The following is a 14,993-nucleotide window of genomic DNA, read 5'->3' as shown; positions in this document are numbered from 1 at the left end:
CAGATTGAGAAAAAGAAAATAGAAGTGCTTTATTTATTCATCTCCGAGCGGGAAAAAGGTTACAAAGTGAGTAAAAGTGCTTTGTGAGGTAAAGCTTGCAGTGTTTGTTTCTTTGAATACACTAATGAAAGAACGGTAACAGAGCAGTCATGTGACTGAGCACATGTTCTTCCTGTTCAAAAAACAGTGGTGTAACAAAATAGACAAGGTCTGTTAAAAGTGGTCGCCGTGTCTGCTCAGCGTCGTCAGCTTCAGTCCAACATCAGAGTGACATCTTTCCCATCAGCATGGTCTGCAGCTGCTTAATCTTGCTTTTCTGAGGGAGTGCCAGGCTCTTGTCTGCACTCTGCTCCTCCTCCTCCTCCTCCAGCAGCTGCTCGATGTAGCAAGAGGAGCCCAGCAAGATGTGGCCAGTGGCCTGCATGGAGAAGAGAGTCCACCTGAGAGCCTCCCTGGAAGCAGAACATGATCAGGATATTAAAGTAAAGGTTTGGTTGACATTTAAGAGAAATGGTCCTGAATAGGATTTCCAACTCCGATATCAACAAATACCAATATACGCCTGGTAATATTTACTTATTTATCAGTACAAACCACCTATGAGTCTGAGTATAATTAAATGAGCTGCAATACTGCCGTCTAGTGTCTTTCCCTTTAATATACAAAACTATCCCCAATACTATTTTTAGGACACAAATCCTGGCATTACATTATCGAGTTTTCATTATCGGAGGAAAAACTGATAATGATTTCGTACAGATATTACATAATATGCTAATATCGGGTGATAATATCGGTCGGCCCCATGAGTGGGTCCTTTGTGTATTTTTCAGGACTGTTTTGGAAATGTGTTCTGAATTTGAACGGCCATGTCACTCACCTTAACATGCTTTTGGCAGCGTAGCAGCGCATGTCGTAGGACACGGAATAAACGCCGTACAGGGTGGCCTTTATGTTCAAGCAGCCGATGAAATCCTTGGGGTTGTTCTTATAGAGGTCAAAGGTCACCTTGGCCACATCTGTTCGTTGCAGCAAGCTGTGATCGCAGACATGACCTCTCGGTGGACTGTTCTGTAGGGATGTAGAAGAGACAAACATATGTCAGGATGAATAGGCGCTGGTGGAATTTCGTGACCAACAGCAGCACGTGGCTCCGGCAGGAGCACGACAACTTCCTCTCAAAGAGAAAGTATATATATATATATATATATATATATATCATATACAGACAGGGCTAGTTTAGAATATCCGAGGGCATTACCATATACAGACAAGGCTAGTTTAGAATATCCGAGGGCATTACATTTCCTCAAAAAGTCAGAAACAGTAAATCTGTATCTATTAATATCCACAGCTGCTGCGGTAAAGGCACTGGACATTTTAGTTATTTTTTATTCTCTGACAGAATGAATATGGACTCCATTCAGACCCTGGTTTTAACATATGTCCCATATGATCCCCTGCAGGTTGGACTGTATAGTCTTTCCTAAGTGTGCAGAAATGAAACCTGAATGGAAGTAAATCTTGTCATTTGGCCTCATGAATCTACCATCGTTCCAGCCTAAAGATTGGAAACGCTGCATGAAAACCTGACTGTTGCATTTTGGTAGATGATTTATATTAGCAGGTAGTTATGGATCAATTATTAAAATGAAAGACTAGAACAAAGGAACAATAGTGCCACCCAGTGGTTAATGTGGAAAGCGACATACTAGATGTGGGGTCCATTTTTGCTCCTCGTCCAGAACCATTAGGACCGAGTTATCAGGCAGGGTCTGGAAGAACTCCTCCGTCTCCACATCTGTGCCGTCTTCATCCAGCACCAACACGCTGACATGAGGCACGTGCAGGGATTCACCTGCCTGAGAGAGAGGGGGAGGGAAGGAGAGATGGAGAGTCAAAAACACAGACAACTGCAGACATGACGTCAGTCATTGGCTCTGATTTTTGCATGAGGAAATTGCTGACACACAAGTGCACAGGAGCCCAGTGAACTTTGACCTGAATGAGTACGACATTTGAAGAAGTTCCACAGACAATCACTGTGTCATGGGTGAATCAGTGTTTCAAAGCTCTTATCGGGGCTGAGTAAGAATATTCTCCAGAGAACAACAGTGGCATTGATGAACTATGCAAAAGTTCATACAAACAATTATAACAGTATTAAGATTTCAGCTCAAAAGGTTGAATTTAGCTAGGAGTCAAATTAGCAAATTAGCATACAGCACCAAGTTTAAGGACTGGTTGCTAGGAATCTGCAGAGACAAATGCCAGCAAAGAAAGGTGAGATTGAGGCTTTTGAAGTTTTTGATTTTTATTGAATAAAATTGTACCTCATAACTATGTGGTGGCATTTTCAGGTTTGTCAAATAATGACATTTAATTATTGCTTCATGAAATTATTAGGGGCCCCTTATTCCGGATCAAGAGTTAAGCGATTTGCTTGGTCATGTGATCCACTTAGGTCACAGTTGGTTCTCAGAATGAGGATTACTACATCACCTGAATTGGTCTGTAGTCTCTGTCGGTCTCCTCTTACCTTGTTCATGAGGTCCTCTAGACTGTCGGCCATGATTCCCTTCTTCACACTGCGATCAGCGTTTGTGACTCTGAACGGCCTTCTTTGAAGAGCTTGTCGTGACAGGAGATGATGGGTCACGGAGGCACTGGCTAACACACTGGCAGTTATGCACGAGCATGTAAAAGACCAAAAAAAAAACTGTAAATCAAAAGACTAAACAAAGATGAACCCCCCCGCCCCCCAAAAAAATTGATGGGGTTTGTACTTGGAGAGAGAAGACGAGGTCAAAAGGCTGAAAGACTTCATGGCGTAGTCCATCTGAGAGCAGCTTCACCAGTGACTGAAAGAAGCAGTAAGTAGGTTTAGTAGCTGAACGTTGATCTACAGCATTAACAAAAAAAAATGCAAAGTGTATTTCTTGTAAAAAAACCAAAAAAAACCAAAAAACTCAATCATCCATAAAAAGCCTTTTGCTCCATGAACTACAACTATCACTACATTTTTCTAACAAAGACCACGTAGAAACACTACCTTTTTGTATGTTAACAAAAACCCTCGCGTTTCAGAAAGGTGTCGCTCGATCAGCTGTGGTCCTGACCTTCTGTGCTCACATCATTACTCTGCCCTCAGCTGTTTCTGTGTGTTGCCTCAGACGGTCGACTGCTAATGTGTGACAAAAGACACTTCACGCCTTTTGTCGTCGTCATCTGCTCACTGAACTTTGTGCCGATGACTGTTGAGCTCATGAGGGACCCTGCCAACGCCTTATCAGGCCGGGCTGCATGAACACACACACAGTGACGCTCCCCTGAGACAGTCCCAGATTTCAAAATTACCGACTGAGGAAACCTGTTGACCTTGACTTACCGTCGTATTCGCATGGTTTTGGAATTATGGTTTCACAGTTTGAAACTAACACTAACATAGTACAGAATCTATGCTGATGTTTACTGCATGGTTTAAATTCTGTGGTCAAATTCTGTGCGTGTATAACATGAAAAATACCAAAGAAATTGTTGTGTTCAGAAGATTATAGTAATTATAGATTATAAGCCAGAATCGTTTTTTAAGAACATTGTAAGACTAGACAGAGACGCATTTCTGATGGAATTCACTTGTAGGACCATGAAATTAGAAAATGTTTTTTGACACCAAACCCAAAATTCTCACCTTAGTTTTATTTTAAACAGCCACCGATAAATTAATTTGAATTATAAAAGCAAACCAGAGCGTACTCCGCTAATTAAAGTAAATTGCGTAAAATCCTTGCCAATAACCCGTCGTTACAACGAGACCCTCGACATACTTTACACATTAAAACATAATTTAAACTATCCACGTGACTCAAGCTCTTTGTATGTTTGTTTGACGAGATGTCCTTCACAATAAAAACGTTTTTAAGCAGGAGCAGTCGGAAAAACAGAGTAGTAATTAATTCAGACTTACTTTTACTCCGTCTCTCTGGAACACAGTTCTCTTTAATCCTCCTTTGTGTTGATTAACAACACCTGCAGCACAATGGTTGACAAAAGTAGAGCGGTGTTTGCGGCTGACTTCTTTCTTCGTATGTTTAAACGCTCGTCTTCCTCGATACCATCCAAACACAGTCTTTGTTTCATGAATTTTAAATAGAATCGATAAGTGTCCGTCTTCGAATAATTCCAATACAGTTTAAATTGAGTGACACGTGAAGTAAATGCACAGTGCCGCCATCTGGTGGACCTTCACTGACTCTTCCGTTTGTCCTCTGTTCCTACAAAACGACGTTGGTGTAACTAACACACCTGTCAGCTGGGACTAACGTATCGATGCTTTGACATATTTTATCCTCATTTGAACATCCATAAACATCCGTCAAAAGAGCGCCCTTCGCTGCCGAAACCCGGGATTGAACCAGGGACCTTCAGATCTTCAGTCTGACGCTCTCCCAACTGAGCTATTTCGGCTACGTCATATGTAACACACTGAAGCTACTAGAATGTTACGTATATGTGTTACAATTTCGAGATACCAAACGCGCATGTAACACACTGAAGCTACTAGATTGCTGAATATTACGTATACGTGTTACAATTTCGAGATACCAAACGCGTTTAGTTTCATCGTTATTTTTAGCAACGATAAAAGAATAAAATGCCTGTGAAAAACTATGAGCTATGAGATTAGAGAAGTACAGGATACACGCAGTGGTTAAACGTGGAACTGACAGTAGTACTGCAGTAATTACAGGATACTTCAATTAGTTGGAAACCGGGATTATATATACAATATGCAATAAACTGAAACTGAAATGTCAGAAATAGTACCCAGAATTCCGCTGGCTCAGGCATGACCCTTCGATAGCTCAGTTGGTAGAGCGGAGGACTGTAGGCACTTCCTGACTGACATCCTTAGGTCGCTGGTTCAAATCCGGCTCGAAGGAGATCTAATTTTTCCATCGTCGAATTATTCTCTATAGAACTTCCCCCCTTCGAAAGATTGACTCGAATGTCGAACACATCCAGTTCATCAGATAACCAGCTGTTACTGACTACTGTGTTAATGGGCAAGTTAACATGTTTTATTTTTTTGTTTTTTTCAGTAAGAGCCTCAATTTTCGCAAAAGAACAACAGTATGTACAAAGCCACTATTTGTGTACGAATTTCATGGTCCTCAGTGTTCACCACCTTACATGCTACGGGGGATATCACATTAGCTTGCCAATAAAATTAGCAAAGTGTAAAGTTGAGTGTTCTTGCCCAGTGCAGGAGCACAAACGAATGGCGTCAGAGATATAACCCTCACGTGGAACAGATAAGACATGCGCTCCACCAAGCATCCGAACTTATCAAGTGCTACGTGAACAAAGGTGCAAAGAAAGGCCACGTTTCTGCTGCGGAGGTCAATTTCCTGTTTTAGCTTTTGTCCTGTTATCGTACCTCATGGCTCAGTGCGGCTGACGCGGCCTCATCAGGCTAGGCACATCCAATTTGTTCTTTATGGGTTTACTGATGCACATAATTATGTTTGTAATCATTGCAGAGAGAAAAGAATTTTGACCTGACGCCAACAAAAGATATACAGGGTGAGATTTTATTTTAATTAAAATGACACTGAGATAGACGAATCAGATTTCAAAATCTGATCTCAGTTAGACATCTGTAGAACAATATGTGAGACAAAAGTTTATTGTTGGACGCCTGTTTGACATTGTTTGAAGGCGTTGTTTGTGTTTTACCCACTTCTTTTGTTTTCATAGTTAGTTCAAAGTAATAAACCAAATAGTCTATTCTGGAATAAAAGTTCCTTTAAACTAAAAGCCTCTGAAGCCGGACCAGTATCGGTCATGTACTTTTCTCCAATATCTGTGTATTTTGACTTTATATTTATATTAATATTTAAGTACACAATTATTGACTTGAATACCCGAAAAACCTGAAATATCACTCCAATCAATTTCACCAGGTAGTGTGTTTATTCTAGTCAAAATATGACATCATTGGTTTAAAAAGTGTCACCATTTTTATTACACAATGTGTGAATCGAAAAGTTTGAAATATTCAGTCAAACTGAACAGTCCTGATGTTAATGTACAAATACTCAAAGTGTGTCAAATATAGTGAGTACATAAATACATCATAACAACACATAATCATGTCCTCCAGTGACATCACCTCTCTGCATACTTGTCATTTCCTGCCTATTCGTGCCATCAGCTCTGCGTTGGCTGCAGCCTTGGTCCTCATGTCCTGGTTCTTGGCCAGGTCTATGAGAACACTGAGGATGCTGGTGGGCACATCCAGAGACAGGGCAAAGCGAGAGCCCTGCTGAGCTCTCTTTGGGACCTGGGGGACTGGACGTTGGGTCCTGGCACGTCTGAGCACAGTGTGATGCTCCGAGCGCAGCAGCGAGTTCAACACACCGCTGCGGTTCAAGACGTCCACTGCCAGGACCTCCCTCTGTGTGTCCTCGTCCAGACTGTGGGAGGAACGCAGCAGGAGCAGCAGCAGAGCCAGGAGGAAACACACGTGAGCATTCCTCATGATCAGGTCGTGTCTGCAGCAGAGGGGAGGAACTTTATTAACAAGTGACTTTGGGATGCATAGAAGGATTAAATGAACTTCACTGATAACAAAATGGGAAATCACAGCAGCGTCAAATTAAGACAAAGGCATTAACAGCAGCAAAGTATATATACAATATATATATAGCAGCAATATATATATACAAAGTATATGTATATATATATATCCATACTCCAATAAAGTACATATATCTTCCAAGTGTAAAAATACAAGATGTGTATTACCTGATCAGTTTAATTATTTCCAATATTACATTATAATAATATAATAACAAAGTTGGTCATCATAAAGTTGAAATAATCCTGGAGTTTTTTAAGTTCATTTGTTTTTAACAAAACTATACCAGATGTGATGCTTAGTTCCCATGTGTTTAAATCTATGTTAAAATACAGTATATTATGGTGTATATTATATTAACCAATGATATGTGTAAAGATATGTATGTATTTATGTAATAAAACTGGAAATAAACCATTCATATATATACATATATTGTAAAAATATATATATACATATATACATATATATGTGTAATGCAATTAATTCACAGTTATTTTGGAATTGCTAGAATAACTTATTCTCTAATTTCAAACCACTAAGTATAAAGAACCCTGTCCGTACTCACTCAGTGTAACCACTTGTCGAAAAGGCACTTCTGCCACCTCCTCTGGATGCACGTCGCCTTGTCTTGGAGCCTCAGATGTCCCTCAGACGCTGAGTGAAGCTCAGATCCTTCCACTTTTTCCACTCGAGCTGCTGGAGGAGCGAGCAACCCGTGAACCACGCAGTCAGATGTTCAAGTGGACGTCAGCCCGGTCGTCCAGGATTTTTGTCCTCAGCCACATCAGCCTTGCTGTGTTTATCTATTTCCATCTTTACCCACTGATGCCCTCCCCTCATTTCATCTCATTTCCTCTGTACTTATTGTTATCTGTCTGTTTCTAAAAATACCTCCTACATGTTATCACCACCGTTTGCCTCTAATAAATCGGATTGTCACCCAATCATGGACTTCTAAGTGTGACTGTAACTTCCGATGAGAACTTAGTCAACCAAAAAATGTGGAAAACAGAATTGATCATGTCCTCCGCTGGTTGGTTTACCTTTTTTGAAAAGGCACAAATTCTTTAAATTTTTCTTAACATTATAAATGACATCAGTTCTAAAAAATAATAATAAGAAAGAAAAAAAAACTTAAATCAGTCATCAGTCCATGGTGCTGGTCTGGGTGAATTTAGGATAGTTTTAATTCTCACTTCAGAAGTGCAGTGACTCAGTGATTCTGATGACACCTGTAATTCTTAAATTCCCAATAAATGTCAATGCACAAGTGAGGTGAAGAACAGGTCAGTCGTCTACTGAATCACTGCAGTCCAACCAAAAGACTGTTGCTGACGATTAGCTCCTTAGTCTGATAAGAAGTTGTGAATATAATTAGTCCAGTTTAAACTGGCTGCCTGTCACTCCAAGGATTAACCTAAGAGTTATATGTCTGGTTTTAATGATGATAATGTCCTGAATTTAGAACGTTTAGTGGATCGAGGATTCAGCAGTATTTTGACACACCTCATTGGTTCAAGATGAGTTGATTTTTAAAGGAAATTGAATAATTACTTATGTATAATAATCATAATTCAATAGTCTCAGTTCAATGAATCTCGATAGTTTAGTTTCAAATTATTTATCTTCCTCGTTGCCCACGGTCTCCATTATGAAACCAAATTCATTCATATTAACCCTGTTTTATTGCAAAAATAGAACTCAAAATTATACATGCTATAAGTCTGTTTATAATGAAGCAGCATGAAAGCCGTTGAACAGTTGATTGGTTTTGGTAATTAAGGAGTAATTAGTCTGAGTGAAGAGCTAATATTCAGTGTTAAGAGACTTTCAGTGACGTCATCTGTCGTGTAGTAACATGACACTGACTATAAATGTTGTTGCCACGTTAAGTACACACAGCTTGTCCTACTATTTACAGGGCAGAGGAGGAGATCAGGAGGAAAGGGCGGGAGTCATCGAGGGATGGAGAGAGGAGCAATTGATGTAAAAGCCCTCTAGAGGTGAAGGAGTAGGAAGGAGCTGTCAGGCTCGGTGACGCAGAGCCTACCTCGTTTCCTGAATCAGCTGCACTCCAGCCCATCACTGGATTATTTCTCATCTGACTAATGATATGAATATTATTGGTCGAGCCACATTATGACTGCTGGGCCCCTGAGGGCCCTCAGCATCGGAGGCGGTCTCAGTTACCCTCAGATAAACAAACAGGGGTCACAGAAAAGTCAAAGTACAGCAAACACAGATGTGCCGGGTTGTTCATGTAACACAGGAGAGAACATGACCGTGAGCTGTGACATCATCGTGGGACTTTGAAACACAGCAGCAGATTCCACTTCGATCACTGACGTAAGTCAAGTTGTTTTCATTTTTTGACTATTCTTAACTTCACGTTCAAATCCATTTCTTGTGTCAATTTCTGCTGTAGGGTGTGGGCTTAAAGTCTGCGCCGTTATATGTAAAAGCAGCACTTTAATTTCTTAAGTGCTTCTATAATGGGTTGATTTTTTAAATCCATGCAACGTCATTTAAAGGAGTGTCAAACAATGTGCAAAGTTCCAACCCATGTTTAATTTATGAATATAAAATCTAAATGAGAACTGATTGGAGAAAGGCACACGTCCTAAAAGGGCATTTTCCTTTGTCTTTTTTAGTTCTGGATTTGTACTGTGTTCGGCCCAAGATCCTGGTCTCTAGTTGACTTTAATTCTACAGTATTAGACTTAAATAATTCTATAGTTTTAGGACTAAGTAACATCTAAATATTACAAACAAAATAAAACAGAAAACCAGTGTTATAGGAGTTCTTTATTTTGATGGAATGGGAGTTTCTGTTATGTACAATAGAGGGCAGAAACAAATGTTACAGAATTTATAAATATACCCAAGTTGAACTCAACACCAGCTGCACTGTGTCCTGTAAAATACTTGATATCGTAGTACAACCTGACCACCTGCCTCCCAGTCGAGGGTCAGAGCGAAATCAGGAAAGCTGCTGCTCTCATGACGAACTCAGAGGACGAGCTGGGAGGAATGTTGATGGACGGCTGTTGTTGTTGTTGTCAAGCAAAATATGGAGAATCCGTACGTGTGTATTCTGGCAGTCGTGACAGGCGGACATCAGTTTCAGGGAGACGATGCACAGCAGACGTGGGAAACAAGAAGAAACCAAGCGACGCACGCATCTTAAAACCTGAGCCAGTACATGGCACTGCGCACTCTGTTGTAGTCGGGCAGCTGCTCAACAGGACCTGGAGGAAACAAGCCACAGTGGTTAGAAAACATTCAACAGTCAAATATACAATTTAACAGAATGAAAAAAAAAAACCCCAATAGCAGAACTCACCGACAGCTGCTACGGCCGGACACTTGTCGTAGATATATTTAGAGCAGACAAAACGAATGGTCTCGGGGGTCACAGCCTGAAAATAAATAAAAAGACCAATGTGTTTTAGCCAAGTCTGAAACCTGCAGAAATTGCAGACAAATATTTAGTGCATGTTTGAAAGACCCTGAGCTTATCTGCTAGGGCAGTGGTGCCCATTATGGGGATGGAGGGGCAGAGGTATTGGTGGGGTGCAGCAAGAGAAAGTAATTTCATTTTCTATACTTTTTAATATGCAACTGTATCTTCAACAATAAGCGTTTGAACTTTTTTGCCCTTTGACTAGTCTATGAGGAGCTACCTTAAATTAAAAATGTTAAATATATACTCATTTATCTGAACTGAAAATACTTAAATTTAAGTTTGTTTTTTTATTGACTACATTTACCCTCAAGACACAGTATGTGTACCTTAGCTCAGGTGATGGAAGGATTGCTCACGAGTTGCCATATCTGTTCTACCTTAACGATCTTCCTACACATCACAACCTTCTTATTGGGAACCTCTGCTCAATACGATACTATTAACTCACATCAATTAGAGACTCCCACTCTGCTAGGGGAATACGACGATCGTAGGCCAGGATGTGTCTGCCAATTTCGTCGCAGGTTGGTGTGGTTCCTAACAAAAACAAAAACAGGTACTTTATCAAGCAGCATTTCTATAGTTTTTGTACTGTATTTGCATTGATGTGAATATTAATAAGAGTCTTCATTAATAAATACCATTGAGCTGTCCAATCAGACTGGCCCTCAGAGCATTCTTGCCTCTGGTTACATCGCTCTCTGTCACTGTGGTGCACAGGTTCATCCTGTAGGAGGCGTAGAGCAGAAGAAAGGTGTTCCCATAACCAGTATAAAATATTACATTTTGTGTTCAGAGCTCCCTGTGAGTAGAGCAAGCAGTGAATACTGACCAGGCGTTCTGAGACCAGTGCATCATGTCTTCGATGTTGTGTTTGTCAGCGACAAAGTAAATGCCAAACAGACCAGTGTCACTGTAGGCAGAGTGGAACGCCTGGAAGCTGTGACACAGTTTGTGTTCCACAGCCAGTTGAGCCAGACGGCTGCTCAGGTGCTGGAGGTGAGAGAAGGAGCAAATACAGATAATTTAAATCTGTCAATGTCACATTCAGACTAATCACATCTAGATAATCGATCGTTCTTTAAGGGAAGTTTACTAAGTAGACAAAAAGTTATTTTGAACAAATGTTAAAACATAAAACAAATAAATGAAATAAATGACCCCACGAATGAAGCCAATAATTTGTTCCTCTGTATTGGTCCGGAGCCAGAAATGTAGATCCTGACTCAGGTCTCTTGAGAGGACCATTGTTTACCCCTTCATAATGGCCACTTAAGACACAAAACACCTCAAGTGGGCAAAGCTAAAAGGGGACAGAGGTGCACTGCCTTCACGTTTCATCATTGCCGTTCATTTGGAGGTGCTTTAGGATAACAGTACTGCCTTAGGAACTAACCTTTCCACCACCGTAGGTCAGATCGTAGCTACCAATAATAGCGTTTGCCACCATGAGAGGGACCATGTCTGGGCTGGAGATGCTGGCTCCTTCCACAGCGATGGCAACGTGCGCCAGAGGTAAATTGTCATCACGCATACGGATCTGAGGAGGATCAAGCAAGAACTTAACACTGACTGCTCAGAACTGTGTATGTGAAATTAGTTAGGTGTTCCGAATACTTAGGTAATGAGTTCAATTCACACAGTAAATGATGTTGCATGGTCAATGTTAGAATAATGGTCGTATGCTTATTTTTGGACACAAGTATATCATTAAAAAAACAACTCATGGATCACCACGTGAAAGCAATCCAACAACACTGATAAAATGTGAACAATGACAAATCTCACCTCACTGCCAGTGAATCTGCAGGGAGACAACGCAGGGATGGCATCATCTGGGTATTCATAGGGCATGGAGCTGAAGTGAGTGTTTGCCACATTGACCAGCTCCTCATGGTTCACACCTGTTGAGGAGCAACATCAGATAAAAGCAGAGTCCTTCACACCATCTAGGGCTAAACAGAATGACAACACCTTCCTAGGACACAACACTCTCTGTAACCTAGCAACATGAAACCTACAGTGCATCACTTGTGTGTCTATAGGTTTCCTATACTGCAGAAATGCAGTATTGTAGAGAATGACAAATACAAGTACTGAAAACAAATATTTATAAATTTATAAATATAAAATGTTTTAAATTTCTTGGTTTCAAACTGAGGCCAAAATTAATCCATAATTCATTAGCTCTTTTCCAAGTTACTGTTCCTCCCAACAGGTCCAGAGTCAGAGGTAAGACCCCTGGCACAGGTTTTTAGAGAGGTTATTAATCTACCCCTTCATAACGGCCACTCAAGACACTAAGAACCTCAAGTGGGCAAAGCTTAAAGGGGCGAGAGCATTACCTGTTACAGCAACAAATCTCAACTGTTTTACTATAAGAAGTTCAGGGTTTGCGATTTGTCTGAACATAGGGTCTTTAGCGTCTATTATAAGAATGGTTCCACTCCTTTAATGTTCTATAGGAGGCATTAAATGCTGCATCATTAAATTCAGTTTATCAAACTTTGCATTAGGAGGAAGACGACCAACCTCCGGCGGCAGCCAGCACCATGCGAGGGGCCCTGAAGTGGCAGTTGATGTACTCAACCAGAGTCTGGCGGCTCAGAGTCCTAAAGAAAGACAAGCCTCATCATTTAAACAAATTAGCAGAATTAGACATTTTAATACAATGACTTGTGCAATGCTGCACAGCAACCTTGGTTTTAATTTAAATAAACTAAGCATGCTCTTTTCTCAGACCTGGCGTTGTCAGAAGGTCCTAAAACAGTGTGTCCCAGTGGGGTCCCCTGGAAGGCTGAGGCATGCAGCAGGTCCAGGCAGACTTCCTGCAGATTACCCTCAACTTCTTCAAGCTCACGCAGCACCACACTCCTCTGCTGCTCAATATCTGCCTCGCTAAGAGAGCAGTTCTGCACCACCTCTGACAGCAATTCCAGGGCTGAAAACAGAAAGGACAACTTATGGATGAATGGTGACGACGTTTTGCCTGTCCAAAGAGCAGAGTGGCTCAGAAATATCGTTTTATGAAACCTTCGGAATATTAGTACATGTCACCTTTTGGCATGTCTTTGGAAAGTGTCTTCATGTAATAAGCTGTGTGTTCCCGAGTTATGTAAGCGCTCAGGTGGGCTCCCATTGACTCCACCTCCTGCTCAAAGGCAGTTTGAGGGTACTTCTTTGTTCCCTAGAAAATATAAGACCACAAAGAAATGACTTGTTTTTTTAAAGACACGGTTTATCAAGTCCAGAATCGTAATAAAACTATGTTTGAGGTGAAACTATTTTATTGTCTTTTTATTTTATTCCTTTTGGCAGTGTTCACTTGAACATAAAGTGCTTTCTACACTGCAAAATAACACATTAAAAATTACATAAGAAGTGGGTCAGCTGCTGATGTTGGCTTACAATGTTTTCACCATAGAGTAAAAACAAAAGACTAACGTATTTTACCTTCAATTATTGTTAAGCCAGTAACTCCAACAGCAGCAGTTCATAAATCTTGCCATTCTGATTTTGGAAAGGACTACATAACTTGCAATGTGTCTGTGTTCAAATGGCTGGTCTTCTTATGAGAAAAGAGCAGGGTTTAAAAGCCATAAAGACCACCCCTAACCTTGAAAGCCATGTGCTCCATGAAGAAGCCTGCTCCATTGTTGGACTCGTTCTCATAACGACTGCCAACATTCATCCACAGCCCAACCTGTGACATGGAAAAGTGGAAAAAAAAAAAAAAAAAAAGAGAATACACTTTCATTCATTACAACATCAACAATGATGCCTGTTTATATGGCTGTAGTTCTGTGTTCTCACAGTGCATGTTGGCTGTCCAGTCTCCTCTGATGCAACTCTCAAACCATTTTCTAGGGTAGTGACGCGGGTTTCAGGGACACCTGCAAGACTTTGAGCATAGCTGATAGAGGCCTGCCCTCGCCTGAGAGACAGGAGAATGGGCTACAAAAAAAACAAAAAAACAACAGCAGTCATTAATGACTATGTCATTGCATCATTAATATTTTATTTCAGAATAAAAGACATATTGTCCCAAAGATGTGACGGTATGAATTAGTTACATTTTTACCTGAAATTAAGACTAATTTCAGCTGCAGCTGAGCGCTGGATGCTTACATCTAGGTAATGTAACTTAATTTCATAGGATTCAAACAAAATATACTCTTATTATCATTTTGGCCTTAACTTAGAGGGCTTTAGAGGTTTATTAATAATTTAGTCCAAGGGTCTAAAGACAGAGGAAGTTATTGTGTTGTCACTTTAAAGCCTGTTCGAGTTAAACGTTTTACTTAATTTGAACTATATAAAGTATTAAGGTGATGTTATTTCGTTTACAAGTACATCTACACTTCCTTTAGCTACCTGCGGGTCTAGGGACAATCAGCAGAAACAGAACATCAGATTTTCTCTGGGTCAGATGAGGACAAACACACACCAGCTACATAACTTACAAATACTGAAATCGCAGGGCGCTGATCTACAAAATAACAAACGCACGTTAAGTTAACGTGATGTTTAAGTGGTTGGTAGACAAGGCTCTATTGCATTTATTGGTGACCTTGTTGGATGTCTGGCTAACAGCTAACCGGTTAGCTTCTCTACGTTTCTGCACTGCGGAGGCTCAGTTTGTATTTTAAAAAACAAGTAAGTTAAACGCTAAACATGACATCTCGAATTTCAAGAATCGTTTTGTAAAAACTTGTTAAAACAATTATGTGCTTACATTGCGATATTTGGCGAGGGCTCGACCCACGGTACTCCCGAATCGGCTCAGGGACGACGCCATTTTCAGCGAGGTGAAAGTAGACAGGGCGGTGACTCTTCTTTAACGGTTTTCCAACAGCTGTTTTTCTTTTCGAGCTGTTAATA

General features: G+C 40.6%; 4 protein-coding genes and 2 non-coding genes across 11 annotated transcripts in view; 2 read left to right on the top strand and 4 right to left on the bottom strand.

Moving 5' to 3' along the window:
• Positions 1 to 4: 4 nt before the first annotated feature.
• On the bottom strand, positions 5 to 4,282 carry LOC103386169 (cell death activator CIDE-3). 6 transcript variants are annotated; one of them, XM_025059994.1, is made up of 6 exons: positions 3,968 to 4,282; positions 2,787 to 2,861; positions 2,540 to 2,708; positions 1,713 to 1,862; positions 881 to 1,071; positions 5 to 452 (listed from the first exon to the last, which is right to left on the bottom strand). In XM_025059994.1, exons 2-6 carry the CDS (start codon positions 2,837 to 2,839, stop codon positions 263 to 265), a joined length of 753 nt encoding a protein of 250 aa, XP_024915762.1. In that variant the 5' UTR covers positions 2,840 to 2,861; positions 3,968 to 4,282; the 3' UTR covers positions 5 to 262. The 6 variants fall into 6 exon arrangements, with proteins under 6 accessions (XP_024915762.1, XP_008318533.1, XP_008318535.1 ...); XM_008320311.3 differs by having other exon boundaries at positions 2,540 to 2,678; positions 3,968 to 4,279; XM_008320313.2 differs by having other exon boundaries at positions 2,540 to 2,678; positions 3,692 to 3,976.
• Positions 4,283 to 4,394: 112 nt separating this feature from the next.
• trnaf-gaa (transfer RNA phenylalanine (anticodon GAA)) lies at positions 4,395 to 4,467 on the bottom strand. The gene has a single exon. It is a non-coding gene; the product is annotated as a tRNA-Phe (tRNA).
• Positions 4,468 to 4,854: 387 nt separating this feature from the next.
• Positions 4,855 to 4,943, top strand: trnay-gua (transfer RNA tyrosine (anticodon GUA)). Its single transcript is given in 2 exon segments — positions 4,855 to 4,891; positions 4,908 to 4,943. It is a non-coding gene; the product is annotated as a tRNA-Tyr (tRNA).
• A 1,029-nt stretch (positions 4,944 to 5,972) lies between these two features.
• On the bottom strand, positions 5,973 to 7,491 carry LOC103386187 (urocortin-3). Its single transcript, XM_008320344.3, has 2 exons — positions 7,212 to 7,491; positions 5,973 to 6,557 (listed from the first exon to the last, which is right to left on the bottom strand). Exon 2 carries the CDS (start codon positions 6,542 to 6,544, stop codon positions 6,191 to 6,193), a length of 354 nt encoding a protein of 117 aa, XP_008318566.1. The 5' UTR covers positions 6,545 to 6,557; positions 7,212 to 7,491; the 3' UTR covers positions 5,973 to 6,190.
• Positions 7,492 to 9,433: 1,942 nt separating this feature from the next.
• On the bottom strand, positions 9,434 to 14,987 carry uqcrc1 (ubiquinol-cytochrome c reductase core protein 1). Its single transcript, XM_008320322.3, has 13 exons — positions 14,848 to 14,987; positions 13,926 to 14,066; positions 13,729 to 13,815; positions 13,170 to 13,299; positions 12,855 to 13,053; positions 12,645 to 12,724; positions 11,901 to 12,016; positions 11,509 to 11,652; positions 10,945 to 11,105; positions 10,754 to 10,839; positions 10,561 to 10,649; positions 9,990 to 10,065; positions 9,434 to 9,894 (listed from the first exon to the last, which is right to left on the bottom strand). Exons 1-13 carry the CDS (start codon positions 14,908 to 14,910, stop codon positions 9,830 to 9,832), a joined length of 1,437 nt encoding a protein of 478 aa, XP_008318544.1. The 5' UTR covers positions 14,911 to 14,987; the 3' UTR covers positions 9,434 to 9,829.
• The window catches only part of hmces (5-hydroxymethylcytosine binding, ES cell specific), a 3,562-nt gene continuing 3,133 nt past the window's right edge, over positions 14,565 to 14,993 (top strand). Inside the window, exon 1 of the mRNA XM_008320320.3 lies at positions 14,565 to 14,768. The gene's annotated coding sequence lies outside the window, so the exon portion shown is untranslated. The remainder of the gene's footprint in view (positions 14,769 to 14,993) is intronic.

Source organism: Cynoglossus semilaevis, chromosome 11 (genome assembly GCF_000523025.1).
Source record: "Cynoglossus semilaevis isolate Cse_v1.0 chromosome 11, Cse_v1.0, whole genome shotgun sequence".
In the NCBI taxonomy this organism is placed as follows: domain Eukaryota; kingdom Metazoa; phylum Chordata; class Actinopteri; order Pleuronectiformes; family Cynoglossidae; genus Cynoglossus; species Cynoglossus semilaevis.
The sequence above is the reverse complement of the archived record's forward strand: the minus strand, read 5'-3'. Positions and strand labels throughout refer to the sequence as shown.

Coding starts and splice junctions, on each gene's coding strand:
- LOC103386169 (XM_025059994.1), bottom strand. CDS start 2,839: ATGGACTACGCCATGAAGTCTTTCAGCCTTTTGACCTCGTCTTCTCTC. Junction 1,072..1,712: donor AAAAATGGACCCCACATCTA/GTATGTCGCTTT, acceptor ACATCCCTACAG/AACAGTCCACCGAGAGGTCA. Junction 453..880: donor GCTGCCAAAAGCATGTTAAG/GTGAGTGACATG, acceptor TTCTGCTTCCAG/GGAGGCTCTCAGGTGGACTC.
- LOC103386187 (XM_008320344.3), bottom strand. CDS start 6,544: ATGAGGAATGCTCACGTGTGTTTCCTCCTGGCTCTGCTGCTGCTCCTG.
- uqcrc1 (XM_008320322.3), bottom strand. CDS start 14,910: ATGGCGTCGTCCCTGAGCCGATTCGGGAGTACCGTGGGTCGAGCCCTC. Junction 13,816..13,925: donor CTGGACAGCCAACATGCACT/GTGAGAACACAG, acceptor TCCATGTCACAG/GTTGGGCTGTGGATGAATGT. Junction 11,653..11,900: donor GCAGATTCACTGGCAGTGAG/GTGAGATTTGTC, acceptor GATCCTCCTCAG/ATCCGTATGCGTGATGACAA.